Source organism: Peromyscus maniculatus, chromosome 11, assembly GCF_049852395.1.
Source record: "Peromyscus maniculatus bairdii isolate BWxNUB_F1_BW_parent chromosome 11, HU_Pman_BW_mat_3.1, whole genome shotgun sequence".
In the NCBI taxonomy this organism is placed as follows: domain Eukaryota; kingdom Metazoa; phylum Chordata; class Mammalia; order Rodentia; family Cricetidae; genus Peromyscus; species Peromyscus maniculatus.
Genome location: NC_134862.1, coordinates 80,283,711 through 80,311,434, shown reverse-complemented (window position 1 = coordinate 80,311,434; position 27,724 = coordinate 80,283,711). Strand labels below are relative to the sequence as shown.

At 46.9% G+C, this 27,724-nt stretch overlaps 4 protein-coding genes across 11 annotated transcripts in view; 2 read left to right on the top strand and 2 right to left on the bottom strand.

Moving 5' to 3' along the window:
- Positions 1-638: 638 nt before the first annotated feature.
- Apoa2 (apolipoprotein A2) lies at positions 639-6,020 on the bottom strand. 3 transcript variants are annotated; one of them, XM_016008895.3, is made up of 5 exons: positions 5,889-6,020; positions 1,875-1,954; positions 1,648-1,719; positions 1,238-1,379; positions 639-848 (listed from the first exon to the last, which is right to left on the bottom strand). In XM_016008895.3, exons 3-5 carry the CDS (start codon positions 1,697-1,699, stop codon positions 725-727), a joined length of 318 nt encoding a protein of 105 aa, XP_015864381.1. In that variant the 5' UTR covers positions 1,700-1,719; positions 1,875-1,954; positions 5,889-6,020; the 3' UTR covers positions 639-724. The 3 variants fall into 3 exon arrangements, with proteins under 3 accessions (XP_015864381.1, XP_006990697.1, XP_042114518.1); XM_006990635.4 differs by lacking the exon at positions 5,889-6,020 and having other exon boundaries at positions 1,648-1,722; positions 1,875-1,947; XM_042258584.1 differs by lacking the exon at positions 5,889-6,020 and having other exon boundaries at positions 1,648-1,738; positions 1,875-1,901.
- Tomm40l (translocase of outer mitochondrial membrane 40 like) lies at positions 3,742-8,626 on the top strand. Of its 3 annotated transcripts, XM_006990636.4 has the most exons (10): positions 3,742-3,896; positions 4,117-4,366; positions 4,656-4,723; positions 5,021-5,113; positions 5,385-5,486; positions 5,636-5,741; positions 5,918-6,040; positions 6,152-6,228; positions 6,441-6,543; positions 6,677-8,626. In XM_006990636.4, exons 2-10 carry the CDS (start codon positions 4,252-4,254, stop codon positions 6,814-6,816), a joined length of 927 nt encoding a protein of 308 aa, XP_006990698.1. In that variant the 5' UTR covers positions 3,742-3,896; positions 4,117-4,251; the 3' UTR covers positions 6,817-8,626. The 3 variants fall into 3 exon arrangements, with proteins under 3 accessions (XP_006990698.1, XP_076404370.1, XP_076404369.1); XM_076548255.1 differs by lacking the exon at positions 6,677-8,626 and having other exon boundaries at positions 6,441-6,623; XM_076548254.1 differs by having other exon boundaries at positions 3,794-4,366.
- On the bottom strand, positions 7,545-22,688 carry Nr1i3 (nuclear receptor subfamily 1 group I member 3). 4 transcript variants are annotated; one of them, XM_042258582.2, is made up of 9 exons: positions 22,543-22,688; positions 11,970-12,112; positions 11,365-11,492; positions 9,865-10,034; positions 9,528-9,667; positions 9,198-9,343; positions 8,989-9,105; positions 8,693-8,798; positions 7,545-7,798 (listed from the first exon to the last, which is right to left on the bottom strand). In XM_042258582.2, the coding sequence occupies exons 1-9, from the start codon at positions 22,606-22,608 to the stop codon at positions 7,669-7,671; spliced, it is 1,146 nt and encodes a 381-aa protein (XP_042114516.1). In that variant the 5' UTR covers positions 22,609-22,688; the 3' UTR covers positions 7,545-7,668. The 4 variants fall into 4 exon arrangements, with proteins under 4 accessions (XP_042114516.1, XP_042114515.1, XP_042114514.1 ...); XM_042258581.2 differs by having other exon boundaries at positions 8,989-9,102; positions 11,365-11,495; positions 22,543-22,687; XM_042258580.2 differs by having other exon boundaries at positions 11,365-11,495; positions 22,543-22,686.
- The window catches only part of Pcp4l1 (Purkinje cell protein 4 like 1), a 41,864-nt gene continuing 23,720 nt past the window's right edge, over positions 9,581-27,724 (top strand). The window contains exons 1-2 of the mRNA XM_076548256.1: positions 9,581-9,655; positions 11,035-11,168. Of these exons, the coding sequence (XP_076404371.1) occupies positions 11,163-11,168 (6 nt within the window). The 5' untranslated portion in view covers positions 9,581-9,655; positions 11,035-11,162. The remainder of the gene's footprint in view (positions 9,656-11,034; positions 11,169-27,724) is intronic.

The following is a 27,724-nucleotide window of genomic DNA, read 5'->3' as shown; positions in this document are numbered from 1 at the left end:
TAGCTCTGGCTGTACTGGAACTCCCGGCTCCTGTGATTAAAGGCCACCACACCCAGCCAAATGAGGGGTTTTGAGTGAAGACACTAGAATGCTCTGGGAGAAAAGGATCAAAAGGAAAGATGGGCCCTTGAATCACACTGCAGGGTTCTTCTTATTTTTATAATTTTGGTTTTTCGAGGCAGGGTTTCTCTGTGTAGTTATGGTACCTGTCCTGGAACTCACTCTGTAGACCAGGCCTGGCCTCGAACTCACAGAGATCTGCCTGGCTCTGCCTGCTGAGTGTTGAGATTAAAGGCGAGGGCCACCACCCAGCTGCGGGGCTCTTTTTAAACAAAACAAAACAACAACAAACCCATGATCTTTTCATAGAAAGTTTAAGAAGAAATTCTGAGGGTTACCCTTGTTTCCTATGACCCCAACTCAAGGGATTTTGTAGGGACACTCCTTGGGTTTGGTGACAAATCACAGGCATCACTCTATCATGTCCATCATTTATTTCTTCAGCCCTTTCTTCACAGGTCCCACCAAAACTTCCCTTCCCCTTTCCCTTTTAGAAAGAGATTGATCTTTTTCCTTCCTCCTCCTCCTCCTCTCCCACTCGCTATTTCTCCCAATCACCCAAAGACACGAGACACAGCTTGACTCCTTCCGCATTTATTGTAGAAAACCAGCAGAAGGTAGAGGGATTGGCTCTGGGGCAGGAGGACAGGTGCCCGGCACCACCTTACTTAGCAGCATCAGGAGCTGCTTTCTCAGGGTTCATCCATTTGCTGAAGAGGCTCATCAGTTCAGCTCCGGCGTTCTTAACCAGGGGGGTCAGGTGCTTGTGTGTATTTTCAAAGTAAGTCCTGGGGAGGGGAAGGACCAGAGGTCAGTGTGAAGGGCCCTAGTCACTGCCAGGGTCTCTGTTGGGAGTGAAGGTCAGAGCAGACTGACCCAGCTTCCCAAGTGATACACCCTGATTTATCCTGGTATACCCAAGTCTGTAAGAGGAGGAGTAGACCTTCCATGCAGCAGGCACTCAGACCCTAGAGACGACGGGAGTCCAAGGTCCACTTCCTGCTGCCCCCATCTGTCTGAGGAATACACTTAATCGATTGGGTAAGGGGGGATTTTTCTTCCCAATTTAAACCTAATCTCCTGGAACCCCAGCCGCCCAGTGAAGATTCCCATGAGAATTCCTGTCTTCCTATTTTCTGCAGGCCTGGAGCCCTTGAGCCCTCTCCTGGAGACTTACCTGGCTTGGGTCTGAATCTCCGAGGCCTTGGCCTTTTCCATCAAGTCCTTGCCATAGTCAGCCATGGCCTGAAAATACTGACTGACCATGGTCGCCATATCTGGCTGTCCCGGCTCCTCTGCCTGCCTCCGAACCAAAGCCCCTACACAAATACAAGGCATGAGCTTTTCATTTGGATTTCCAGCAGTGAATCTTGGTCTCCCCTCACACCCCACAAGATCCACCCCAGCTTTTAGTTCCTTCCTCAAATTGGTGTCCTGCTAAGTATTTGTTTTTTTCTTTAGAAAGGGAATGATCTTCCTCTTGAGTTCTGGGCAGCACACTCAGCTCTACAGGCACAAGAGAGTTGGGTAGCCAAGACCCCAGCACCTTCTTTTCTTTGGTTTCCTTTCTCCATGTTATGAACGCACCTTCCAGGCTACAGATGGTGACAAGCAGTGCAACCATTGCAAGCAGCTTCATGACGTGGCCTAGGAGCAGAGCTGCTGGTGGGAGAGGACACTGAAGTCAGATGGGCTGTAGCCCCTTCTAGGGACCCCACCCCCACCCCCCATGCCAAACCTAAGTCTTTCCTTTTCCACGGTTAAAGTCCCATCCTCTTTGCATGGCGCCCACATCTCCCGCTCCCTCATCATACCTGTTCAGTGTCGCTGTCCCTTGGCGTCTACTCCGGGCCTGACAGGAGGCAGGGGCTATATACACATCCACTTCCCCACCCTGTCAGGTGACACAGAGAAGAGCAAGTCCAGAGGGGGCAGAGATCACGCTGGAGTAAACAAGTTGGAGAGACGGATGAAAGAACAAGCCAAAGGGGCGCTTGGTGTTGGAATGAGAGGCAGGGGGCTATAAACTCTCATGAAGACCAAGATCTGCTTATGATTTATCCCTTTGGGACCGAGGGCTGAAGTTGATTGGTTGATGTGTAGCAGGGAATCAGGAGTCTAAGTTGTTTCTCTGGAAAGCTCTGACAAGAAGCCCTTAACCCTTGTTATCTTTGCCTCAGAATGGACAGACCGCATTCCCCCAACCCCACATCCCCCCATAGCAACTTGGCAAAGAGGTATTTGGGAACAAAAGAAAGGACGAAGAAACTAGGCATGTGGCAAGTGCCTTTAATCCCAGCACTGGGAAGGCAGAGGCAGACTGATCTCTGTGAATTTAAGGCCAGCCTGGTCTATATAGTGAGTTCTAGGGTTGCATAGAGAGACCCTGTCTAAAAAAATTTTTAAAAAAATGTTTTTTAAAAAAAAGGAAAGGAAAAGAAAATAAATAAGGGAAAAGGAGTGGTGGGGAATGGGCTTAGGGGAACACAAGCCAGACCAGATACAGCTGACTCTGTCCCTTTTTGAGTTAATGTGTAATGAGACAGGAAGAGGGATGAGAATGTAGAATAACACTCCTGGGTTCTTATCGATGAGCATACCCTACCCCCCAAAAAAAACAAATTCAGAAAAATAGCCTCTGCCCTCCTCCTCCTCCCAAATGCAATAGTCAAGAGGTTCTGTCCAGGTCGAAGGTGCCTGGTCATTTGATCACCTTATCAGTTAGGCCCTGGCCCTTGGCCCAGCTCTAATTGTGTGGGAGGACAGAGGCACATTCCCTAGGCCCAGAGCTTTCCTGTGGATTAGCCAAGTGGAGACTGAAATCTTTCACCCTTTTGCCCCTAAAGCTTGCCCTATGTGCACTGTGGAACACTACTGAGGGATACGGGGGTGGAAGTGTGCGAGCTAGCGAGGGGTGCAACCATGACTAAGAAATCTTTCCCCTTTCCAGGTCTCCTCTTGTGAAGCGGTTCTAGGGCCACACTACCGCTTGCCCCTGGCCCCGGGGGGAGAGAATGTTAAGTACAGGCTGTAGTCGCCTTCCTGGATTTTATTAGTCCTTTCTGCAAGGAAGGGCTAACAAGAGAGGGCAGCTGCTTCCGAAATTAGTTCTGCCCACAACCCGCTCGCCTCCCCCGAACCCTCACAATCATCCCTAATTCTAACAAGAAGGCAAGGCATGTAGAATTCCAGAGTCGGGAGGGCGTGGTGGAGGGTTCTGTTTTCCAGGGGAGAGCTGTGTTTGTGAGCAGCAGTCCTTTGGAGATGTGTGGTGGAGGGCCGTGGGGATGCCCCAGAGGATTTCAGGAAGGTTGAGAGTAATGGGAACTAGGTTTTCACAATCCCCGAGCGTCTCTTCACAAAACACGTCTCCAAACTCAAAACCGTAGTTTCACTTTTCTCACGTCCGGCTCAAGGAGCCCCAGCGGTCCAAGCGACAAAATGCTCCCTCTAGTGTCTTGAGTGCTCAAAAGTTTATCTCGACCTTGAAGAGGCTGGGCGATCTCAGTAAGGTGGCCTTCGGCTCAACTCTGAAGCACCACCCACAAACTCCCCCTCGCCACTGCAGCGCCGGAGTGAAGCTCTGGGGCTGCCAGGCCTGCCACTCTTCTGTCCTCCTCCTCTCCCATTGGTCACTGGGAAATAGAAGCACCTTTTTTCGTCATTGGGTGGGTTGGGTCTTTGAGCGCTTCCTTTGCCCATTTCCAAGATGGCGCCCGCGGCCATGCTTGGAGTGCAGGGTGAAGCTACGGTTCTGCCATTACTCAAGATGGCTGCCCCCATCAAGATGACCGGGGTGTGCCTGGGGGAAAGGGGCAGCAGGATGGTTTGAGATGGTAAGGGCTAGTGCTCCATTGCGGGCAAAACTTTGGGACATGGGGATGAAGACTAGAGAAACCAGGGAGCTAGTTGAAGCCTGCGGTGGTGGTTAAGAATAGATAATAGGAGAGCGGGCAGGGGTGACAGGTGGGGTGAGGGATCAGCGATGGGGCGGGAGTGTGCCTGGCATTCAATTTTCCCACCGGCGCCCTTTCCCCCTACTGTGCCTTGTTGCAGGTCTAGCATTGAACCACATGGAAGTTTCTGAAACTGGGGAGCCTGATGATGGGGGGTGGAGCCCGCGGAGGATAGAGGGAGCAGTAGATTGTTTCCCCAGGCTAACCCCAAACCCTCCCTGTCCCCTGGACTAAAATGGGGAACACCCTGGGCCTGGCACCGATGGGGACTTTACCCCGCCGGGGCCCCCGTCGAGAGGAACCGCTGCCCAACCCCGGGAGCTTCGATGAGCTTCACCGGCTGTGCAAAGGTGAGGACTTGGCCTTTGGGTGTCTCAGGTTGAAGGGGTGGGGGGGGGTGAGGGTGGGGGTCTGGAATGTCCAGCTGATGTCCAGTGACGCGAACAGAAAGGAGAGAGCACAGCCGGGACACCCAGCAGTCAAGGAGCATCAGACGTCCAAAGCAGAGCGTTTCGTTGCAGGATTCGAAAGGAGGTCATTTCCTCCAATGCTTCCTATGGGGCTGAAAGGGAAGTCTAGCCTCCTTGGTTAGGAGTCCCTATCTGTACTCATGCCTTCCCTTCCCCTCGCTTCTTTCAGATGTATTTCCAGCACAGATGGAGGGCGTGAAGCTGGTTGTCAACAAGGTTCTGAGCAGCCATTTCCAGGTGCTCCCACTTCTCTGGCCCCTCCTTACTCCTCCTCCCTGCCTGTCCCTGGATCCTCTTCTTCACACCCTTTACTCCAGTCTTAGCCAGGCTATGTGGGACAAATGAGGGACAAAGGGGTCCCTTTTCCTTTCTTTGCTTGTGGGACTTGTTGCTTAAAATCCAAGTGACCCTCCGCATCTGCTGGAATGGTTGAGGTTTTTAAAAGAATTTCATGGGTGGAAAGAGATCAAGCGTGGGATAGGGAGTTGAAGTGAAGTAGAATGTCACGTTCTCCGTTGTCTCTTCTTTCCTCAGGTAGCTCATACTGTGCACATGAGTGCTCTGGGTTTGCCAGGCTATCACCTCCATGCCGCCTATGCAGGGGACTGGCAGCTTAGCCCCACTGAGGTGAGGGCTCCACCACTCTTGCGTCAACTCCCTAGAACCCCACATGGGCGTAGGTCTCGAGAAGGAGGCAATGTGTGTGTTCAGCAACTGTCTCCTCTGTGTCTCTTCTGAATGGGAGAGGCTAGAGAGATTCCTGCGCAAAGATGCCCGAGTTTGTCTTTGACGTCCACCAGGGGGCACTGTGTGATGTTCCTGAAATCCCTTAGTGTTCATGGTTAGGTGACTAAAACTACCTGCCCATCTCAGCCTTACCGTCTACATTCCTTAACAGGTGTTCCCCACCGTGGTGGGGGACATGGACAGCAGTGGCAGTCTCAACGCCCAGGTCCTGCTTCTGTTGGCAGAGCGGCTGCGAGCTAAGGCTGTCTTCCAGGTGACCCACAGTTCCTGCCTCCATCTACCGAGGCAACTCCTCTCTCTCTTCCATGGGTATCCTGCCTTGGGGGACCCAGGGGGAGGAGCAGAGGCAATATTGAACATAAAAAGAGGGAAGGGTATTTTATTTCTTCCTCTCCTCTCCAGACACAGCAGGCCAAGTTCCTGACCTGGCAGTTTGATGGCGAATATCGGGGAGACGACTACACAGCCACTCTGACCCTGGGAAATCCTGACCTGATCGGGGAATCAGGTGGGGAACTGGGACAGAGTTCTTGCTCTCGTCCATTTGCAAAAAAATGTCAATCATGCCGTTTCATCTTCGGTTCAGTTTGGGGACTGGAAAAGGAACTTTCTGGGCAGGCTAGAGTGGGGGTGACAGGACGGTAAGGGTGCCAACCTGACTCTTGTCTCCTCGCTTCTCCACAGTGATCATGGTTGCTCACTTCCTGCAGAGCATCACTCATCGGCTGGTGCTAGGAGGAGAGCTAGTTTATCACCGACGACCAGGCGAAGAGGGGGCCATCTTGACTCTGGCTGGGAAGTACTCAGGTGTGGGCGCCAAGGGAGACGGGTGGGAAGGAGCGACTCTGGGGTTTCCTGGGGTTCCTTGCCAGGATTCACTACGGTAACTTTCTTTTCCCTCTGTACTTTTCCCCACAGCAGTACACTGGGTGGCTACGTTGAATGTTGGGTCAGGAGGGGCCCACGCAAGTTATTACCACAGGGCGAACGAACAGGTAAGATTACTGAGCTAATCCGCTATCCGAGTCAGTCAATCAGAAACTCTGCCCCTCAAGTCTCCCCAGGCTGCTGGCCTATTATTATTCTTCCTACTCTCACATTGGCATATGTTTTCACACACGAGTTCAGCTTGCTGATGCTCTTGGTCAGGACTCTTCTGGTAGTCATGGTGACTGTTCCTCCTCTCATTTTTGCCCCTGCTTCTCAGGTCCAGGTTGGAGTGGAGTTTGAGGCAAATACAAGGCTACAAGATACAACTTTCTCCTTTGGTTACCACCTCACTCTGCCCCAGGCCAATATGGTGTTTCGAGGTGAGGGTTACTGCGACATTTGGAACTGCCGAGGAATCCGGGGATATGCAAGGAGGCAGGCTCTACCCTACTTCGGTTGACTCCTTCCTCCAAGTCCTACTTAACAATCTGATCAGTATTCTTTCCCTGGCAGGCTTGGTGGATAGTAACTGGTGTGTAGGTGCTGTGTTGGAGAAGAAGATGCCTCCCCTGCCGGTCACTCTGGCCCTCGGAGCCTTCCTCAATCACTGGCGCAACAGATTCCATTGTGGCTTCAGCATCACTGTGGGCTGAAGCTGTCCCGGAGGCAACCTCCACAGCAGCTGGAACCTTTGAGTCAGATGCCCTAGGGCCAGAGACTAACGAGGTCGCACCCCAGAGCCTACCTTGCTGGAGGACTTCCAGGTCCCATGGGCAGAGTGGGGGACGGGATCGTGTCCTTCTCAGAACTGGAGCTTGCCACAGGATCACTTTCCAATGAGGCAGTGGTTTGAGGTGCCCAAATCTGCCATCAGCCCCACTATAATTTTCCATAAGCTCTCTATGGCTCTGGACTGAAGGAGGAGGATTAAGGGATGTGTCTGGCTCCCCGCACCCTACTTTCTTCTTTGTCATTTTTCTTTGATTACGATATTAGCTCCTTCTTCTTCAGAGCAGAAAAATCTGCATGGGATCAGCTCCCTGCCCCATTTCTCCCGTTTCCCATCCCTCGGCCTCCCAAGGTTGGGGAAGTAAGGTTAAAGAGCCAAATCTTTGGCCATAGAAAGACAGAAGAATGGGCCCACCCATTCCCAGAAGGAACTTTACCTCCTAGCCCTGAGGCTTCCTTTTTTCCCATCTTTTGTGTCTCCAGAGAACAACTTTGGCCCTATGGTCCCCCCAACTCCCCACCCTCTGCCCCGTGCCCTCTCCACACCCCCTACCCTCTCCACACACCCTGCCCTCTCCACGCCCCCTCCCCTCTCCACACCCCCTCCCCTCTCCATGCTCCCCCCGCCCCCCATGACCACACGAAGAGACAGTTACTGTTCAGTGTTTCATTGCTGTCACGGAGCTCCTTTAAGCTGGTCCCCATCTTGGGTACCAGCCATTTCCCCTTTCCGGTCCAATGTCGGGGGAGTCTGGGGCAGGAGGCAAGCCTGGGCCTCAGCTACAGATTTCCCCGAGCAGTGGCATCATAGCAGACAGTCCCTGGATGCGCTGGATTTCATATGAGTATGCATTGTTGATGCTCCGGAGCTCAGCCAGCAGGCCCATCAGCTTTGGGTACAGAAACCTTTGGAGGGAGCAGTAGGGTTACCAGGGAAAGAAGAGGGAAATAAGGCAGCTGGGAGTCTTGTCCTGAGGCTCCCGTCCCCTGAACTGTCCCTCCAGGAGGCTAAGTCTGAACATTGGAGAATCATGCTGTGGATGGCACATACTATATTTGAAAAGTTCCAGAAGTCCCCAGGAGGGCTTCTGTCAACACTGTCTTCCTTCTTTGTGCCTAGTTTTTCCTGAGCCCAGGGCGTAGAGGTCAAGTGTAAGGAATCGCTAGACTTGGCCAGAACTTCAGCTGTATAGAATCTGAAGGTGGGGCCTTTTAGATGGAGTTCCAGGAGGTGGGCGTGTTGTTCGATGGTATAAGGCATCCCCTTCTTAGCAAACTGATTTATCAAGGAGTGAGCAGAACAGAAGTGGCCTGAACTTCAGAGCCTGGATGACTGAACTAGGGACAGGCTTTGTCCACGAAACTGTGAATGAACGTGACCTCAAATGGAACCGAAAAATTCAAGGAACTGACCCAAGGGCGAGGAGAGGGCCAAAAAGAGGAATGAACAAGACTTTGGAAATTTTGCTTTAGTATGGAAAAGTTGGAGAGGTGAGGTGATGGATATCACCAATCTCAGGAATGCTATCATACACCGGCCAAGAGCTACTACTTTGCATCTCTACTGAATAAAAAAACAAACAAACAAAAAACCTTGGAAAAGTGAGATGGAACAGCAGTATGAATAATTTAGATACTGGAACTATGTGTGATAGGGGTGGGCCCAAGGGAAGGCCTGGATTCCTAAGTACTTGGTTTCCCAAAGGAAACAGCAGTAAAATGCATTCATCCTGATCTCAATGGTTCTCAGATCCCTTCCTTCCCCCAAGGCAGCCTCTGAGCCCCCAGCCTCCTACCTACCGACTTTGGGGCCTTGACTGCTGTTCCATAATGTAGTTGTTCAAGATCAGTGCCATCTCCTCTTGCCGCTGATCAATCTGGTCTCTCTGGGTCACTCCAGGCCTGTCTGAGATGGAAAACTGGGAAGGACAAGGTGGCAGGGAACACGGGTGGGAAGCCTCACATTGTCCAGGGGCCGAGAATGGGATAGACCCACTCTATGGGCTTAGAAGCCAGATGGTCAGGGGTAGATTAAAGTTTTGAGTTTTGGTAGAGGTGGCGGGGCCAGAGTCCCTTGGCTTTTGGATGATTCTTACCTGGAGAGAAGAGGGCCATGGCAGCCATGAGCACGTACTCAGCTTCCTGGAGCTGCAGTCGTTTCAATGTCTCATGGAAGCGAAGGGTCAAGTCCAAAAACTCCCCCTGGAACCCTACTGTGAGAGGTGGTGGGCTTAGGAGCCTCTTGGCCATTGCTTCATACCGTACACCACAAGGATCCATACCCTGTACTGCTCTATCATCTCACCATAGGCCGCATCCTCCATTTTGTAGCAAAGAGGCCCACAGAAGAAATTCTGTGTTTGAAGACAGAAAGTAGCGTTGAGTGAGATATGCAGTATTTCCACAGCTGCTCCCTTGAGAAGGGAGATCTGGTCCTCCATGGGTAGGGACCTGTGTGGGCAGAAAACAAAGGCACTTCAGACTTAAGTCTGCGCATCAAAAAGGCCTGAATGACACACTTAGAGCTGAAAATTTAAGTCCCAGTGCTTGGAAAGTTTAAGGGATATGTGACATTATTAAGCGACTGGTATAATTTATGCAGCATTTACTTCCTGAAAGATCATGTGGTACTCACCGGAAAAGGGGCAGGTCCTTGGTGAACTTGATAATCTGCTGCACCATGAACGTGTTAATATCTGCAAAGTGTGTGAGCAGAGGCCTCACGGGGACCAGAGGAGGGAAGGGCCGGTGATGGACGAACAGGTAAGCTGGAGGCTGTAGAGTTCAGTGCATGAGTGAGAGGCCTCAACCTTGGCTGTCCTTTGGGCCTCTCCAGCCTTAGAAGGGTTTTTGGCTGAGGCACCTGCCCACTCTAGGGTTCTGGAGAACTGTCCTCTGTCAGGGCATGGTACATAGCCCCCTCCCTCAGGCCACCTCCGCAGGCACCCAAGGCAAATCCTGTAAGTGCTCACCCTGAACTTCACAAACTGGTCAAACATGGGGACCACGTGGCGAGTATGGGCCCCCAGGAGGGTCTGGACCAGCTCTTTCTGCTCCTGACTCATTTGCAAGGACGCCTTCTGTGCGCGCCGCTGTGCCTGCCTGGCTCGCCGCAACGCCAAGGCTTCTGCTGACAGTATCACTGCGTCGGGCAAGAGAGATGACAAAGCTGTTCAGAGCAGCAGAGAACGCCTTCCTGCCAGTCCTTGAGTCGAGGCTACTCAATGTCCCCATGTAAGGAAGGACTGAGGAAGAAAGGAAGGTTTCTGAGGCTTCCTTAGACGTCACTGAACTAGTGTCTTCCGGTGGCAGGGGATCCCTGCACGCTTCTGCCAACTTCATATTTATCTGTGATACACTGCAGCAGAAAACAATGCACCATGGGAAAGAAGGGAAAGGTGGAGAGAAAAGTGGAAAGGGTATAAGATGTTTGGCTCCTTGGGAACATTGAAGAAGGGTCTTAATATTGAAAATGTCACTATATTTGCATAGCATTGTAATTTCAAAGGTTCTATGGCTAGATTTCCCTGGATACAGCAATGCTAACCTGGGCAGGGCAGGCTTCCTATTTTTCAGAAATGTCGACTCTTCCACAGTCATCAAATAAGTGGTACAGGCAGAACCCAAATCAATGTCATTTGGCTTGTACAACGTCCTTTCCCCTGCTCCATGTTGAAAGGAGTGTGATATTGTAAAGCAAGAGTTTGAGAGGCAGACAGGCCTGATGCTGAAGTGGGATTCTGCTTTTTAGCTGGCTTGAGTTGTGGGAGGCCAGCTTTATTATCTGTTGGGAGCATAGGACAGCTACCTGGCTCAGAGAGAGCAGCAATGAATAACTAAGAAGTACCTATGAGATGTAAGGTACTGTGTACTCAAGAGATGGAAGAGAAAAAGCAAGCCACATAAATACGAAGGAGAAGGGCATTTCAGGTAGAGGGATTGGCAAATGGGAAAGTCCCGGCGAAGAGTATGCTTGATGTGCTCAAGGATAGCATTGAGCCAATGTGGCTGGAATGTATGGAAGGGGCTTAAGAGACAAAGTCTGAAGTGGGATATGGATGAAACCATTCCCCTCAAAAGAGGTTGGAGGGAGGAGACTGGAGAAATGGCTCAGGGTTAAAAAGCACTGGTTCATCTTGCAGAGGACCTGGGTTGAATTCCAAGCACCCACATGGCAACTTAGAGCCATCTGTAACTTCAGTTCCTGGGGATCTGGCATGCTCTTCTAGCCTCTGTGGACACCAGGCATACACGTGGTGCACAGATATATATGCAGGTAAACACTTATGCACATTAAAAATAAATACATATTTTTAAAAAGAGAGACTGGATATTTTGGAAACAGTGGCATAATCTGATTAGTTTCCAAACATTTACTCTGCCTGCTATGTGGGACATGAGAGCTATTAGGTACACAATACAGCAGAGAAACACACTCAAAGGACTCCTGGGGCAGTAGGGGGCCAACTCACTGTCTTTCCTCATGCCAACGTTTAGACACTTCTGCAACCTGCAGGCTGGACAGTGGCGTCTCTGGGCTTTGCTGACCTCACAGCTTCCAGAGAAGGGACAGATGGGACCAATGGTTTTGCTGACTGTTCTCCTGTGAGATAGAGAAAGACACTACAGGATTTGAGATGGCAGTGAACAGGCAGGTGGGCATAAGAAGAGGCTGAAAGGGTATGGCCTAGAAGACTAATTGATTTAACAACAGGCTAATCGGAGTTGTGTCCAAAGGTCTTCGGAGGTAGCTGGAGCATTTTCATGAGGACACCAGGAAGCCTCACTCAGGAACCCTCTTTGTATAGTGCTAACTTGGTACTTTACAGGTAGTGTGTACTAAACAAGTGCTCCTGACCAATAGGCTGTGTCTCTAGGACAAATGGTTGGCCTGCTCTTTTATTATGTCACCAGTTTCATAGAGTGTTGGGGTCAGCGAGACTGAGGGTGCCAGACACAGGGCAGTTGAGCTTAGCTCTAGGAGTATTACAGCATGATAAGCTTGGAGATGTGCCAGCGTTTCAAGGCAGACTGATAGGAGTGTGGGGGTGGTTTCTGTTGGGGAGAAAGCATTCACCTGAAGAAGCCTTTGCAGCCCTCACACGTCAGGGCATGGAAATGATAGCCCGTGGCTCGGTCTCCACACACCACACAGTTCCTTGGCCCGCATGCCTCTCCACTGGCCATGGTCTCAAGTGTTAGCACGCCTGTCATGGTCTCCTGAATGTGGGGGGAGTTAACAGTCAGCTCCGGCTCACACTCGACTCTCTTCCTCTTCTTCTGTGGAATCCCTTCCCACAACTACCCTCCACCCGATCCCCCAGCACTGTCTATACTAAAAGCAAAAATGTTGTTTTCAGTCTCTGGCCTCCAACAGAATACTCACCTGTTTCTTTTAGGCAGAATGTCACGTGCAGGCCACAAAATCTGGTGTCAGGTGCCTCTCCCCAAAGCCTCCACTCTGACCCTACTTCCCTTGTGCTCTCAGGAACTTCAGGAATTAGTTTTGTTCTTGGAACCTTGTTTTCTAGGTCTCGTGCATGTGAAATTCAGGTACTCTCTGTGCCATATGTAGGTAGGATGCAGACTTTGGACCCAGGGCAAAGACCTGGGGCGGGAGGTTTTCCTAGCATGCCTCTACTGTTGGTTGGCAGCAGATGGGCATGGACTACGGTAGGTGGGGACCTCATAACTCATTAAAAGCTGCTACTTATCAGACTAATGGAGGTTTTTCCTTTTGGGGAGCTTTAGGCTAAATCTACAGTCCCCTCCTACATGGATCCTGGATAAACTGAGGGGAGAGAAAGAGGGAGAAAGGGCGAACTTTTTCACATACAGTATGCCAATAGTGAAAGGGTAGCTATAGCAGTTATACCAGGTCCCCAAAGGACTCTCTCTCTCTCTCTCTCTCTCTCTCTCTCTCTCTCTCTCTCTCTCTCTCTCTCTCTCTCTCTCCTTTCCTTCCTCCCTTTCTTTCTTTCTCTCTCTTCCTCCCTCCCTCCCTTTCCTTCCTTCCTTCCTTCCTTCCTTCCTTCCTTCCTTCCTTCCTTCCTTCCTTCCTTCCTTCCTTCCTTCCTTTCTTTCTTTCCAGACAAGGTTTCTCTGTGTATAGCCCTGGCTGTCCTTGAACTCACTCTGTAGACCTGGCTGGCCTTGAACTCACAGAGATCCACCTGGCTCTGCCTCCCAGGTGCTAGGATTAAAGGCGTGTGCTACCAACTGCCCCGACTCTTTCTTCCTTAAAAAAAAAAAAAAAAAAAAAAAAAAAAAAAAAAAAAAAAGATTCATTGGTTTTTTTTTTTTTTTTTTTCCTTTTAATGTGTACACCTAAGTACCCACAGATAACGGAAGTCAGCATCTGATCTTCTGGGACTGGAGTTATAGGCAGCTGTGAGCTACCTTGTCCGGTACTAGGAACTGAACCTGAATCCTTCGCAAGAGCGAACATTCTCTTACCCTCTGAGTCTTCTCTATAGCCCCAGAAATTTGTTTAAAAAGGACTTCAGAAGACTAAGAACTTAGGCGGGAAGCCAAAAGATATGGCATTTCCTTGCTTGGGATGACTAGACGTGAGTAAAAGTGAGCTCTAGGCAGTCGAGCGGTGGCTCAGTGACGTGCTCACTGTGAAGCATAGGCCCTGAGTTTAGATTCTAGAACTTACTTTTTTTTTTTTTAAAGATTTACCTTTTATTTTGTGTGCATTGGTGTTTTTGCCTACATGCATATCTGTGTGAGGGTTCCAGATCACTTGGAACTGGAGTTACACAGACAATATCGAGCTGCCATGTGGTTGCTGGGTATTGAACCTGGGTCCTCTAGAAGAGCAGCCAGTGCTCTTAACCAATGAGCCATCTCACTGGCCCTGAACCCACACTGTTTTAAAAGACACAGTGGGGTGTTGTGGAATATCACTTTACACTGTGTGAAGATGTGCCACTGTGATTGATTTAATAAAAAGCTAAATGGCCAATAGCTAGGCAGGAGGTATAGCAGGGACTTCTGGACAGAGAGAGCTCTGGGAAGAAGAAAGGCAGAGATGCCAGTGTTGTTCAAATCTTAGGCAGTCTTTTAATAAAAAACCCAGAGCCAGATATCAGGGTGAAAGCTGAAAGATCAGAGAAATGGAACATCCAGCCACTAGTTCTTACCTCTATAAAATCTTCAGCCTAAAGAGAATGAGCTCCTGTTTCCTCACATCTTATATACCTTTCTCTGCCCTGCCATATTACTTCCTTTAGGCCTGTGTTCTTCCCAAGCAAAGGCATGAGATCTCAAGTGCTGGGATCAAAGGTGTGTGCCACCACTGCCTGACCTCTATGTCTAGTCTAGTGGCTGGCCCTGTCCTCTGATCCTCAGACAAGTTTATGAGGGTTCACACTATATCACTACATGCCAGAAGATTCAGAGCGAGCAGGATGTGCAGGGGGAGAGGTAATAGCCACGGGTAACATGGCAGGACGTAGATTAATAGAAATGGGTTAATTTAAGTTATAAGAGCTAGTTAGAAACAAGCCTAAGCTATAGGCTGATCTTTCATAATTAATGATAAGTCTTTGTTTCATTATTTGGGAGCTGGCGGGACAAAGACTCATTACAATAGGACACACTTGTAATCCCAATGCCAAGGAGGCAGAGACAGGTGGATCCCTGTGGCAACTCTAGCCGAGTTGGCAAATTCCAGACCAGTGAGAGACTGTCTCAAAATACAAGGTGGGGCTGGTGAATGACTCAGTGGGTAAAGGCCCTTGCTGCCAAGTATGATGACCTCTTTGATACCCAGAATCCACACAGTGGAGAGAGAATTGGCCCCTGCAAGTTGTCCTCTGACCTCTATAAATGCTCAGTGGCATATGTGCACCCCTTCCCAAATAAAGGAATGTAGAAACCACAAAAATCCTCAAAAATCAAAGTGGGTGGCACCTGAGAAATGAACGGTATCCAAGATTGTCCCCTGGTCTCCACAGGCGCACGCGCACGCACACACACACACACACACACACACACACACACACACACACGGCCTGTAATAAATAAGAGGTAGTTGAACTTGATTTGGGAACCTCTTGTCCTAGAGCTGAGTTCACGGGTTGTGACCTGTGTGATCACATAAGACCTGGTAAATCAGAGGATTCCCATACTTGGTTCAATATTGTGGTTACCTTGTTGATATTTGTTTGTTTGATTGATTGATTGATTTTCAAGACAAGGTTTTTCTGTGTAGCCTTGGCTGTCCTGGAACTTGCTCTGTAGACCAGGCAGGCCTTTAACTCAGCGATCCACCTGCCTCTGCCTTCTGAGTGCTGGGATTAAAGGCGAGTGCCACCACCGCCTGGCTCAAGCAAACTCTTGTAAAAGAAGGCATTTAACTGGTGATCGCTTACAGTTTCAGAGGTTTAGTCCATTATCATCATGGCAGGAAGCATGGTGGTATGCTTGAGAAGTAGCTGAGAGTTCTACATCCAGATCTGTAGGCAGTAGGGGGCGGGGCGAGAGAAAGAGAGAGAGAGAGAGAGAGAGAGAGAGAAATACTGGGACTGGCTTGGGTCCCAGTACCTTTAAAGCTCACCCCTAGTTGCAGCAGGCTTTTGGACTGCCAGCCCCCAAATCATGACATGGAGACTTATTATTAGTTATGAATGCTCAGCCTTAGCTTAAGCTTGTTTCTAGCTAGCCTTTAAAAAAAAAAAAAAACTTCAATTAACCTGTTTCTATTAATCTATGTGCTGTCCTGAGGCTCGTTTACCTCATCTATGTACCCTCCATCCTGCTTTCCTCCTTCCTCTGTGTTTCCTTGAATCTCTGCTCTTCTTCCTGGTGTCCTCTGTGCCTGGAAATCCTGCCTAGCTATTGGACGTTCAGCTTTTTATTAAACCAATCAGAGTGATACATCTTCACAGTGTACAAAAAGATTATTCCACAACAGCAGGCCTTAAAAATTATTTATTTTATGTGTATGTGCATGCCAGAGTGTTCATATGTGTACCACATGTATGCATGCATCCATGAACTTCAGAGGATGGTGTAGTAATTATTTCTATTAACAAACACTGACTGAAGCCGGGCAGTAGTGGTGCATGCTTTTAATCCCAGCACTTGGGAGACAGAGGCAGGAAGATGGCTGTGAGTTTGAGGCCAGCCTGGTCTACAGAGTGATTTCCAGGACAGCCAGGGTTATACAGAGAAACCCTGTCTCAAAAAACCAAAAACCAACCAACCAAACAAATCCAGCAGCAGCAGCAGCAGCAGCAGCAGCAGCAGCAGCAGCAGCAGCAGCAACAACAACAACAATAACAACAAATACTGAGACCCTACCCCCTACCATGTGTTAGAAATAAAAAGACACTCTCTTGTAGTCATGAGGTTTAAACCTATTAAGGAGACAGCCCTTTAAACATATATAAAGAAATATAATCAGACCCATGATGGTGCTACTATGTTCAGAGGATTACATGACCCAAAGAGGGTCCCTGGTCCTGATTTGAGCGATGCTGTTTTCCATCTCCTTCTTGGATGAGTGGCAACTGACTTGATCTTTAAAAGACAATGATGAATTAGCAAGGAGAAAATTAAAACAAATCCAAGCAGAGAGCCCAACCGAGATGTTCAAGAAGCCAGAAACACAAAGGTAGGCCTGGTAGAGCCGTCAACAGGCTTCTTGCTTAGCATAGGACTTTTGCTGAGAGTGAGAAGGGACAAAGGGCTTGAGAGAAGCAATATGAGGCTGAGATTTGGCAGGCCAGACTGGGACATCTCATGTGTCAGATTAAGCAGTTTGAATCCATTGGGGAGCTTTATTTATTTATTCTTTTACAATACAGGTCTCGGCTCTTGCTATGTAGGCCAGGCTGGAATTCTTGCTCCCTCAGCCTTCTCAGTTCTGGGATGACAGGAGTATAGTACTACAGCTGGTTTATCAGAGACTGGAGAGATGGCTCCGCATTAAAGGTGACTGATGCTCTAAGCCTGATGATCAGAGTTCAATCCCAGGGACCCTCATGACAGAAGGAGGGAACTGTCTTCTGCTAGTTGTCCTCTGACTTCTACACATGTCCTATGTTAAACATGCATACACACAAATAAAGCAATGTAAGAAAAATTAAAGAGTGAGCTGGGAAAGATATGGCCAGGTCTGTATTCTGGATAGCTCACTTTGGTGACTGGTTGACAGGCAGATGTGAGGGTGGAAGCCTGGAAGTGGAGACCAGCAAGCTATTGCCATAATGCAGGCGAGAGATTAAGCCTACTCTAAAACAGAGGTAGGACATTTGGGAAGAGGGAGTGTCAAAATATACACAGGAAATGAAATCACTGGGTTGAAAAAGAGGAAGAGAAGTTAATGATGACTCTGGGTATCTAGCATGGCTGATTGGGGGAGGGTGGTACCGAGGGGCAAAGAGGCTACAGGGGAAGGACTAATGTCCTCCATTTGGTCCCTGATCCCCTTCTCCAGTGACAATACATTTCAGCAACCTACTGTCAAGTGCCTGTTCTGTGGTTAGACACCGTGAGGAGGAGGAATGAAGGAGAGAGATCCTATTACAAAGGAATTTAATTATGGAGTTATTCTAGCTCCTTTCTGCTGCTGTGATAAGACACCCTGGCAACAAAGCAGCATAAAATTTCAGGTTACAATTCATTGTTTCAGGGAAGGCAAGGCAGGGACTTTAGCAACTGGTCACATCACATCCACCCTGGGTTTCCCTAATGATAGACTGTAAAGTGTAAGCTGAAGCAAAACCCTTTTCTCCTCGATTTTTTTTTCTTCAATCACAGTGAGTCCCAGGACAACGGAGGCTACATAATGAGACCATGCCTAAAAAAAAGAAAAAGAAAAAGAAAAGAAAAGAAAGAAAGAAAGAAAGGAAGGAAGGAAGGAAGGAAGGAAGGAAGGAAGGAAGGAAGGAAGGAAGGAAGAAAGAAGAAATCCTGTAGTTGGAATTTTCCTTGGGCTGCCAACTAGCTTCCAAATAAAGATAGACTTATTATTAGTTATAAATGCTCAGCCTTATCTTATGCTTGTCCCACCAGTTCTTACAACTTAATTTAACCTGTTTCTATTCATCTATGTTTGCCTTGGGGCTTTTTACCTTTCTTTCATTCTGTAAGTCCTACTTTCCTGCTTCCTCCATGTCTGTCTGTCTGTCTGTCTGTCTGTCTTCTGGCGTCTCACTGTCATCTCCTTTTCTTTCTCCTTTGAGCCTAAATTTCTCCTCTTTTTTATTCTCCCTGCCCACAAGTCCTACCTACACCTCCTGCATTGCTATTCTCCATTCAGCTTTTTATTAGACCAATCAGGTATGTGCATTAGGCAGGCAAGGTGAAATAGCAACACATCTTTACGTAATTAAACAAATGCAACACATCTTTACATAGTTGAACAAATATTCCACAACATAAACAAATGTAACACATCTTTACATAATTAAACAAATGCAACACATCTTTACATAGTTAAACAAATGTAACACATATTTACATAGTTAAACAAATATTCCACAACATAAACAAATGTAACACATCTCTACATAATTAAACAAATGCAACACATCTTTACATAGTTAAACAAATGCAACACATCTTTACATAGTTAAACAAATACAACACATCTTTACATAGTTAACCAAATATTCTGCAACAAAACTCTAAGAACTTAAGTTCAAGTTCTGACCCTAGCTCTTTAGCTCTTACTAGATGAATTAGGGTTTTTGTCATTTTATTGATTGTTTAACACATTTAAGACCCAGATCAATGGGCCCTGGGAATCAGATACTGTCATGCTGAATTTACTACAGAATTGGAAAAGAAAACTTCTAGGTTGGCACCTGTGGTGGTTTGAACAGGAATGGCCCCCATAGACTCATATATTTAAATGAGTGGTCACTAGGTGGTGGCACTACTTAAGAGGGATTAGGAGGTGTGGCCTTGTTGAAGTAGGTGTGGCTTTGTTGGAGGAAGTGTGATACTAGGGGGTGGGCTTTAGAGTTTTAAAAGCTCAAGCCAGGCCCAGCATCTTTCTCTTCCTGCTTTCTCCAGATCTGAATGTAGAACTCTCAACTACTTCTCCAGCACCATGTCTGCCTGTATGCCATCATGCTTTCTGCTATGTTGGTAATGGACTAAACTGTAGATGGACTTTCTTTGGACTGCCAGCTCCCAAATAATGACATAGAGACTTCTTATTAATTATGAAAGCTTGGCCTTAGCTTAGGCTTGTTCCCAACTAGCTCTTTTTTTTTTTTGTTTGTTTTTGTTTTTGTTTTTGTTTTTGTTTTTTGAGACAGGGTTTCTCTGTGTAGCTTTGTGCCTTTCCTGGAACTCACTTTGGAGACCAGGCTGGCCTCGAACTCACAGAGATCCACCTGCCTCTGCCTCCCGAGAGCTGGGATTAAAGGCCTGCGCCACCACCGCCCGGCCCAACTAGCTCTTAAAACCTAAATTAGTCTGTTTATATTAACCTATGTTCTGCCATGTGGCTCCTTACCTCTCCTCAGTACCATGCGTCCAACTTCCTCTACATCTGGCTGGTGAATCTCTTGCCTTAGATTCTTCTCCTGAGTTCCTTTCTCTGGCTGGAAGTCCCACCTATCCTCTCCTACCTAGCTATTGGCCATTTAGCTCTTTATTGAACCAATCAGAAGGTGCCTTAGGCAGGTGAGGTAGGACAGAGACACATCTTTATACAGTGTACAAAAATATTATCCCAACTCTAAACCCCTGTGTACTCAAATGTTTCCTGTTCCAACTGCCTGGTCTCAAATAATCACTCAGAGGCTTATATAAATTACAAATGCTCGGCCAAGAGTTACCAGCTAACTCTTACATTTAAATTAATCCATTTCTATTCATCTATGTATTGCCATGTGGCTCGTGGCTTTACCTGTCCTCTAGCATTTCTTGCTTCCTGGGCAGCTGGCTGGCATCTCTCCTGACAGTGCCCTCCTTCTTCCCATTATTCTCAGTTTGGCTTTCCAGCCTAACTTCCTACCCAGCTACCCTCCTGCCAGCTTTTTATTAACCAATGAGAGTAATACATATTCATCATGTAGAAAAGGATTGTTCCACAGCATCTCTGAAACTCTAAACCAGCCCCAACTAAATGCTTTCCTTTATAAGAGTTGCTGTGGCATGGCGTCTCTTCACAGCAATAGAACACTGACTAAGACAGCACAGGATGCTTAGGGAGAGGTCAAATGGAGGGAAAACATTTGAGCCTGGGGCTGTTCATTCATGGGGGTCTAGAAATTATACTGAGCCTTGTTCTTGGAGAAGTCTACCTTGTACTTCTGTTGTTGTTGCTGTTGTTGTTGTCTGAGACAGGGTCTCGTGTAGCCTCAGCTTGTCTGGAATGTACTATGTAGCTGAGGCTGGCACTGAACTGCCTTTCCTCTGGCCTTTGCCTCCTGTGTGCTGAGATTATAGATATGTAGCACAACATATAGGATATCTTGTACTTCTTTGAGACAGGGGCTGCCTTGGAAACAAACTTCTCTGAGCTTACTTTTCTGTGTTCAGAACAGCTTCTCCAGCCTTTGGTTCTGTGGAGCAGATCACAAGTGGAATCTTCTCCATAGGTCATTGGCACCCATGGAAAGTAGGCTTTCAGTTACTTGATGTGTTCACCCTTTCCCTATAGACCTACCTCTGGCCAGGATCTAAAAAGCACCTGTGCTGGCTGAGAACTAAATGTTAAGCTTTCTGAATTCTTTTTTTTTTTTTTTTTCAGAGCTGAGGACTGAACCCAGGCCCTTGCACTTGCTAGGCAATCAATCACTCTACCACTGAGCTAAATCCCCAACCCTGCTTTCTGAATTCTTATTCCTTTTACCTGGGATTGGGGAACTACCAGACAACTTTGTCATAAAGAATAAAGTAATATGTAATATTCTTTGCACAATGCTTAAAACATGGAAAGGGTCTGTATGCGTTCATTCCTGTACTGTCTTCCTTCTTTACTCTTCCATTTCCACCCTCTCCCAGAGGCTAAACTGGAAGCTGGAGTCACCTGGCCTCTTTTCTCTCCCTAAAATTGACCAGAAGTCATGATTTGTCACTGCTGTGCCCTGACCTCTAAATGCCCACTACCTCTTCGCTGAGTTCAGGCTCTCATCATTTTTCACTCCCCACTGCAGTAGCCTACTAAATTATTCTCCCTGCTCTCAGCCTCATCTCCTAACCCATCCTCCATGGTTGCTATTTCTAAAATGCAAATTTGATCATGTCTCTCCCCTGCTTAAAATTCTTCATTTGATTTCCATCACCTTCAGAGGGGAAAAAAATCCAATCTCTTTAGCATGTAACACAAAGTCCTTTGTGATCTGGCCTCTATTTATCGCTCTGGCCTCTTCTATTCCGTCCCTTCCCTGCCTTGACCTGGTACATCACACTTGGCTCTCGATGTGCTTAAACATTTAGAGTGCCCTGAACAGGCTGTGCTCACTTACCTCTGACATCTGCCCTTGTTGTTTTACTCAGATGGAATCACCTCATAAACCCGCCCCCCACCTGCCACTTTCAATCCCTTCTCCCTTGGTCCCCCTGGCCCTTCAGCCTTCAGTATAGCAGATCACTTCTAGGGGCCTATAAGTTATATCTGCACACAAATTTGTCACAGCACTAACTGAAGAACAATTGTAGGCTCTGACTATCAATCAATTGTAAGTTGCCAGATTAAAGAACTGCCAAGAACTTTTTTTTTCTTCATTTTCAAGTTTTATTTTATGTGTATGGGTGTTTTGCCTATATATATGTCTGTATATTACTTACATGCCTGATACCTATGGATGTCAGAAAAAGGCATTGTATAGACAGTTGTGGGAATCAAACCCAGATCTTTTGGAAGAGCAGAAATGCTCTTAACTACTGAGCCATCTTTCCTTTTCTTTTTGAGATTTATCACTACATGGCCCACCTAAGCCTTCTGAGTACTGTGATCACATCCATGAACCACCAAGCCAGACTGAAGTCTGCATCTTTTATTTTTTGATTCACAGAGGCTTTTAATTATGATGCTTGTGTTTTGAGATAGTGTCTTGCTTTGTAGTCCAGGCTGACCTCAAATTCATGGCAGTCTTCTTGCCTTGCCCCCCAAAATGCTAGGATTACAAGCATGAACCATGAACCGGACGGTGGTGGTGCATGCCTTTAGTCGTACCACTTGGGAGGCAGAGGCAGGCGTATCTCTGTGTGTTCGAGGCCAGGCTGGTCTACAAAGTGAGTTCTAGGACAGCCAGGGCTGTTATACAGAGAAACTCTGTATCAACAAACAAACAAACAAACAAACAAAAACAATACCCAGCACAAACTGTGACACCTGGGTGGGACATACAGAGGCTTAAGTACCCCAGGCACATAGAAATGTTTATGGGCGTAAAATTTGACTTAGATATGAATTAAAGTCTCATTCCAGGGGCTGAAGAGATGGCTTAGTAGTTAAGAACATTTGTTACCTTTGCAGAGGACCTAGGTTCTGTTCCCAGCACCTACACGTTGGCTTACAACCACCTGTAACTCCATTTCCAAAGGACCCAATGCCCCCTTTCTGACACCAGAGAGTACCAGGCAACACACATAGTATGCATACACAGATGAAGGAAAAACACTGATACACATAAAATAATGCAAAATAAAATATAGTCTCATTCTAAACTTACGCTTTTTCCACGTGCCATGATTTGTGTTATCCATTCATTCAGCAAGTATTGAGTGAATGCACTCATTCTTTCACTAAATGTTTGATGGATATCTTGTCTGTGTAGGGCACTTTGCTACACTGGAGTCCCAATGTGTCATCTGGACGCATTCCTATTTTCCTTTTAGCTGCTGTCTTTCAGACCTGCTTATCCTTTGTTGTTCCGACTTCTGGCCAGGTGCCCATTAGTCTCTCATGCTGATTCCGGCTCCTTTCTGACTTCTGAACTGTTGCTACACAGTGTTCCTACCTTCCGTGTTTGCATTTGATATTGGCTGACCTTACTCAGGTGTCCATTGAGCCAACTTTCCAGTCTGGGCCTGCTTCATTCTGTTTGACCTCCCACATACTGGCACAAACACCCTGAACAGGAAGGGCTCCTTTCATTTGGGTTTTATAATCTGATTTTAATCTTTTTTTTTTTTTTTCAATTCACCAGTGATCTCTAATAGTCTCTTGAATTCAGTGGGCTTTCTTTTATGTTTTTCCCTATCCATATCTCTGTTGCTTTTGAACCTCTGATAGACATTGTCTTCTGTGACACTTTTCTTCCATAACCTCTACAGGATTATTCTTTCTTCATCCTTCCCCAGTGCTGGGGATTAAAGGACCAGAGAAGCACCCTGCCACTGAGCCCCACCTCCAGCCCCACCTCCCTATATTCTAACAGCTCTGTTTTCTTCCCCTTCAAAGGTGTTTCTTTCCCCAAGACTCTGAGAGCAACTGTGAGTATTCTCTACTCATGCCCAGTCTCAACTCTGCTTCCTCTCACCTCCTATGTTCTCCCCTAACCCATCTATTCTCAAGGCACAAGTCAGAATCGAAAATATCTAACAGCTTAAGATAACAGTTTGCAAAGTACCTTTATTAGCTCTATTTTATTTATCCTCATTTTAGCATGTGAAGATCTCCAGAATCTATAACTAGTTCCACAGAATCTTGCTATTTGTTTGTTTGCTTGTTTTTTGAGACAGGGTCTCACTGTGTATCCTTGGCTGGTCTGGAGCTTGAGATGTAGACCAGGTTGACCTTGAACTTGTAGAGCACTGACTGCTTCAGCTTCCTGAGAGTGCAATTAAAGGTATGCCCTGTAACACTTGGCTTTTAACTTTTTTTTTAAATTGCTATTTTTGCCAGCACTTGGGAGGCAGAGGCAGGTGGATTCCTACGAATTCTATGCCTGTCATATCTGAGTTCCAGGACAGCCAGGGCTACACAGAAAGACCCTACATCAAAAAACAAAACAAAAACCCAACAACTAAAATTGCTATTCTTTTTTTTTTTTTTCTTCGTTTTTCGAGACAGGGTTTCCCTGTGTAGCTTTGCGCCTTTCCTGGAACTTGCTTGGTAGCCCAGGCTGGCCTCGAACTCACAGAGATCTGCCTGGCTCTGCCTCCCGAGTGCTGGGATTAACATTTCTGGTGCTTTCTCAAGTTAAATCTCTCTGTCTCTGTCTGTCTCTGTCTGTCTCTCTGTCTGTCTGTCTCTCCCTTCTCTTCCCCCTCCCCAATCCTTTGGAGACAAGGTCTCACTATGTAGCCCTGACTGGCCTTGAACTCTTAGAGATTTGCCTGCCTGTGCCTCCTAAATGTTGAGGTCAAAGGCCTGTGCCAGAACCACCACACCCAGCAATTTCAATTACTTTTATTACTTTTATGGGACTCTACACTTCCCTAGACTTCTACCACAGCGCTTAAAACAATATGCCTTTCTGTTGCATGCTAGTATCTTTCCTATTAGGCTATAAAGTCTAGACTGCATGAGGATTTTTGTTTTTTGAAAAAGAATTGTCTAGCCCATATTGGCCTATAACTGATGATTCTTATTTCTACCTCCTCCTCTCTGTTCCTGAAACTCTTTTCTTTTGATTATTTGAGACAAGGTTTCTCGGTGTAACAGCCCTGGATGTCCTGGAACTCACTCTGTATACCAGGCTGGCCCGGAACCCACAGAGTGAGTGCTTCCTGAGTGCTGGGATTAAAGGCATGTGCCACCACCACCCAGCCTGTTGTCTGTTTCTTTTTTGTTTTGTTTTGTTTTTTCGAGACAGGGTTTCTCTGTGTAGTTTTGGAGCCTGTCCTGGATCTCACTCTGTAGACCAGGCTGGCCTCGAACTCACAGAGATCTGCCTGGCTCTGCCTCCCACGTGTTGGGATTAAAGGCGTGCGCCGCCGCCGCCGCCGCCGCCGCCGCCGCCGCCGCCGCCGCCGCCACCGCCGCCGCCACCACCACCGCCCAGTGTTGTCTGTTTTTTTTTTTTTTTTTTTTTTTGGTTTTTCGAGACAGGGTTTCTCTGTGTAGCTTTGCGCCTTTCCTGGAACTCACTTGGTAGCCCAGGCTGGCCTCGAACTCACAGAGATCCGCCTGCCTCTGCCTCCCGAGTGCTGGGATTAAAGGCGTGCGCCACCACCGCCCGGCAGTGTTGTCTGTTTCTTGATGCTGTCCTTTTTCTCCTGTTCCTGTCTCCTAGGCTTTTATACTTTGTACAGCTGCAGGGTTCCTATCACGGCCTTCTTGTTGTTAGTGTTTCTCTTATAAAACCGTTTTCTCTGTAAAAATAATCTACAAATGCTGTTTGCTTATTTATTTTATTTATTATTGTTGTGTGTATGATGGGAGGAACTCATGCCATGACACACGTGTGGAGGTCAGAGGACAGCTTTGTGAGGTCCGTTCTCCGCTTCTACCTAAATAGGTTCCAGGGAGCAAACTCATCATCAGGTTTATGTGGCCAGCACTTTTCACTGCTGAGCCATTTTATCGGCCATAGCAATGCTATGTGTACGGGGCCTAAGTTAAAAAATTCCTCTGATATTCAAGACCCTTCCATAGATCTTCAATTGTACTTTTCCATATCTACCTTGATTGTATTCTTGTTGTTATCACCCAGATTTCCTTCTTCCATTTGTCTATAGTCTTTCCTTCCTTTAAGGCCTAGCTTCATTCTTACTTTCTCCAGGAAACTTTTGACGTTTTTGGTCCTAACTAATGTCTTTCTTCTTTGACATATTAGTATTTATCATTATATGACTTACTATTATAGCACACTTCGGCATATTTATATTATCATATGAATCATCTATGTCAAGGATTGATTTATGAGCCAAATATAGCTTACCACAAGTAAGAATCGTTTTACTGGGGCTGGAGACATGGCTCAGGAGTTAAGAGCATGGACTGTTCTTGCAGAAGACCAGAGTTTGGCTCCCAGTATCCACATCAGGGTGGCTTACAACTAATCGTAACTCCAACGTCAGGTAATTTAATGCCCTCTTCTGGCCTCTATCAGAACCTGCACTTAAATGTACTGTTTCCTCTCCAGACACACACATACACATAATTAAAAGTAAAATAAATCATGGGCTGGAGAGATGGCTCAGCAATTAAGAGTACTAGATGCACTTCCAAAGGACCCAGGTTCAATTCTCAGCACTCATATGGTGGTTCATAACTGTCTATAACTCCAGTCTCAGGGATCCGATGCCCTCTTCTGGCTTCAGTGGGCACCAGGCACACATATGGTGCACAGAAAAAAACACTTATACACATAAAACAAAATAAAAATAATTTTAAAAAAGAAATAAAATAGGGCTGGAGAGATGGCTCAGTGGTTTAGAGCAGTGATTGCTCTTCCAGAGGACCTGGGTTCAATTCCAAGCAATCATGTGGTTGCTCACAACTGTCTGTAACTCCAGTTCTGGGGGACCTGACACCCTCACACAGACATACATGCAGACAAAACACCAATGCAGATAAAATAAAAATAAATAAATTATCAAAAATATCACTGCTAGAGGGTTGGTTAAGAGCACTTGCTGCTCTGGCAGAGGACCTAAGTTCAGTTCCCAGCACCCACATGGAGGCTCACAACCACCTGTGGCTCCAGTTCCATAGGACTAACACCCTCTTCTAGTTTCCTTGGGTACCAGGCACACATACAATGCATATACATATATGCAGGGAAATATTTACACACATTAAGAAACAATTTATTTTTGTTGCTGTTGTTTTGTGGGTTTTTTTTTTTAAGAGGGTCTCTCTATTGTGTAGTTGTGGCTGTTCTGGAACTTGATATGTAGACCAGGCTAGCCTCAAACTCACAGAAATCTACCTGTCTCTGCCTCCCAAGTGCTGGGATTAAAGGTGTACATCACCATACCCAGCAAAAATAAATCATTTTTTTTGTTGTTGTTGTTATTGTTGGTTTTTTTAAAATTTTTTATTTATTTATTTAATTTTATTTTACAATACCATTCAGTTCTACATATCAGCCACGGTTCCCGTATTCTCCCCCCTCCCACACCCTCCCCTTACCCCGAGCCCACACCCCATTCCCACCTCCTCCAGGGCAAATCCTCCCCCAAGGACTGCGATCAACCTGATAGACTCAGTCCAGGCAGGTCCAGTCCCTTCCTCCCAGACTGAGCCAAGTGTCCCTGCATAAGCTCCAGGTTTCAAACAGCCAACTCATGCAATGAGCACAGGACTTGGTCCCACTGCCTAGTTGCCTCCCAAACTGATCAAGCCAATCAGCTGTCTCACCTATTCAGAGGGCCTGATCCAGCTGGGGGCCCCTCAGCCTTTGATTCATAGTTCATGTGTTTCCATTCATTTGGCTATTTTTTTTCAATAATTGAGTAAAACCGAAATTTATTATAAGCCACAGTCATCCTAGGGACCTCCATGCTATATATATATATATAGCCTCCATAGTTCTATGGGTTGTGGTCTGATTGTTCTTTATTTTATATCTAGAATCCACTTATGAGTGAGTACATACCATGACTGTCTTTCTGGGTTTGGGTTACCTCACTCAGGATGATTTTTTCTAGTTCCATCCATTTGCCTGCAAATTTCATGCTTTCATTGTTTTTCTCTGCTGAGTAGTACTCCATTGTGTATATGGACCACATTTTTTTCATCCATTCTTCCATTGATGGGCATCTAGGTTGTTTCCAGGTTCTGGCTATTACAAATAGTGCTGCTATGAACATAGCTGAGCATGTATCTTTATGGTATGAATCAGCATTCCTTGGGTATATGCCCAAGAGTGGGATGGCTGGGTCTTGAGGTAGTTCGATTCCTAATTTTCTGAGAAACCACCATACTGATTTCCACAGTGGTTGTACAAGTTTACATTCCCA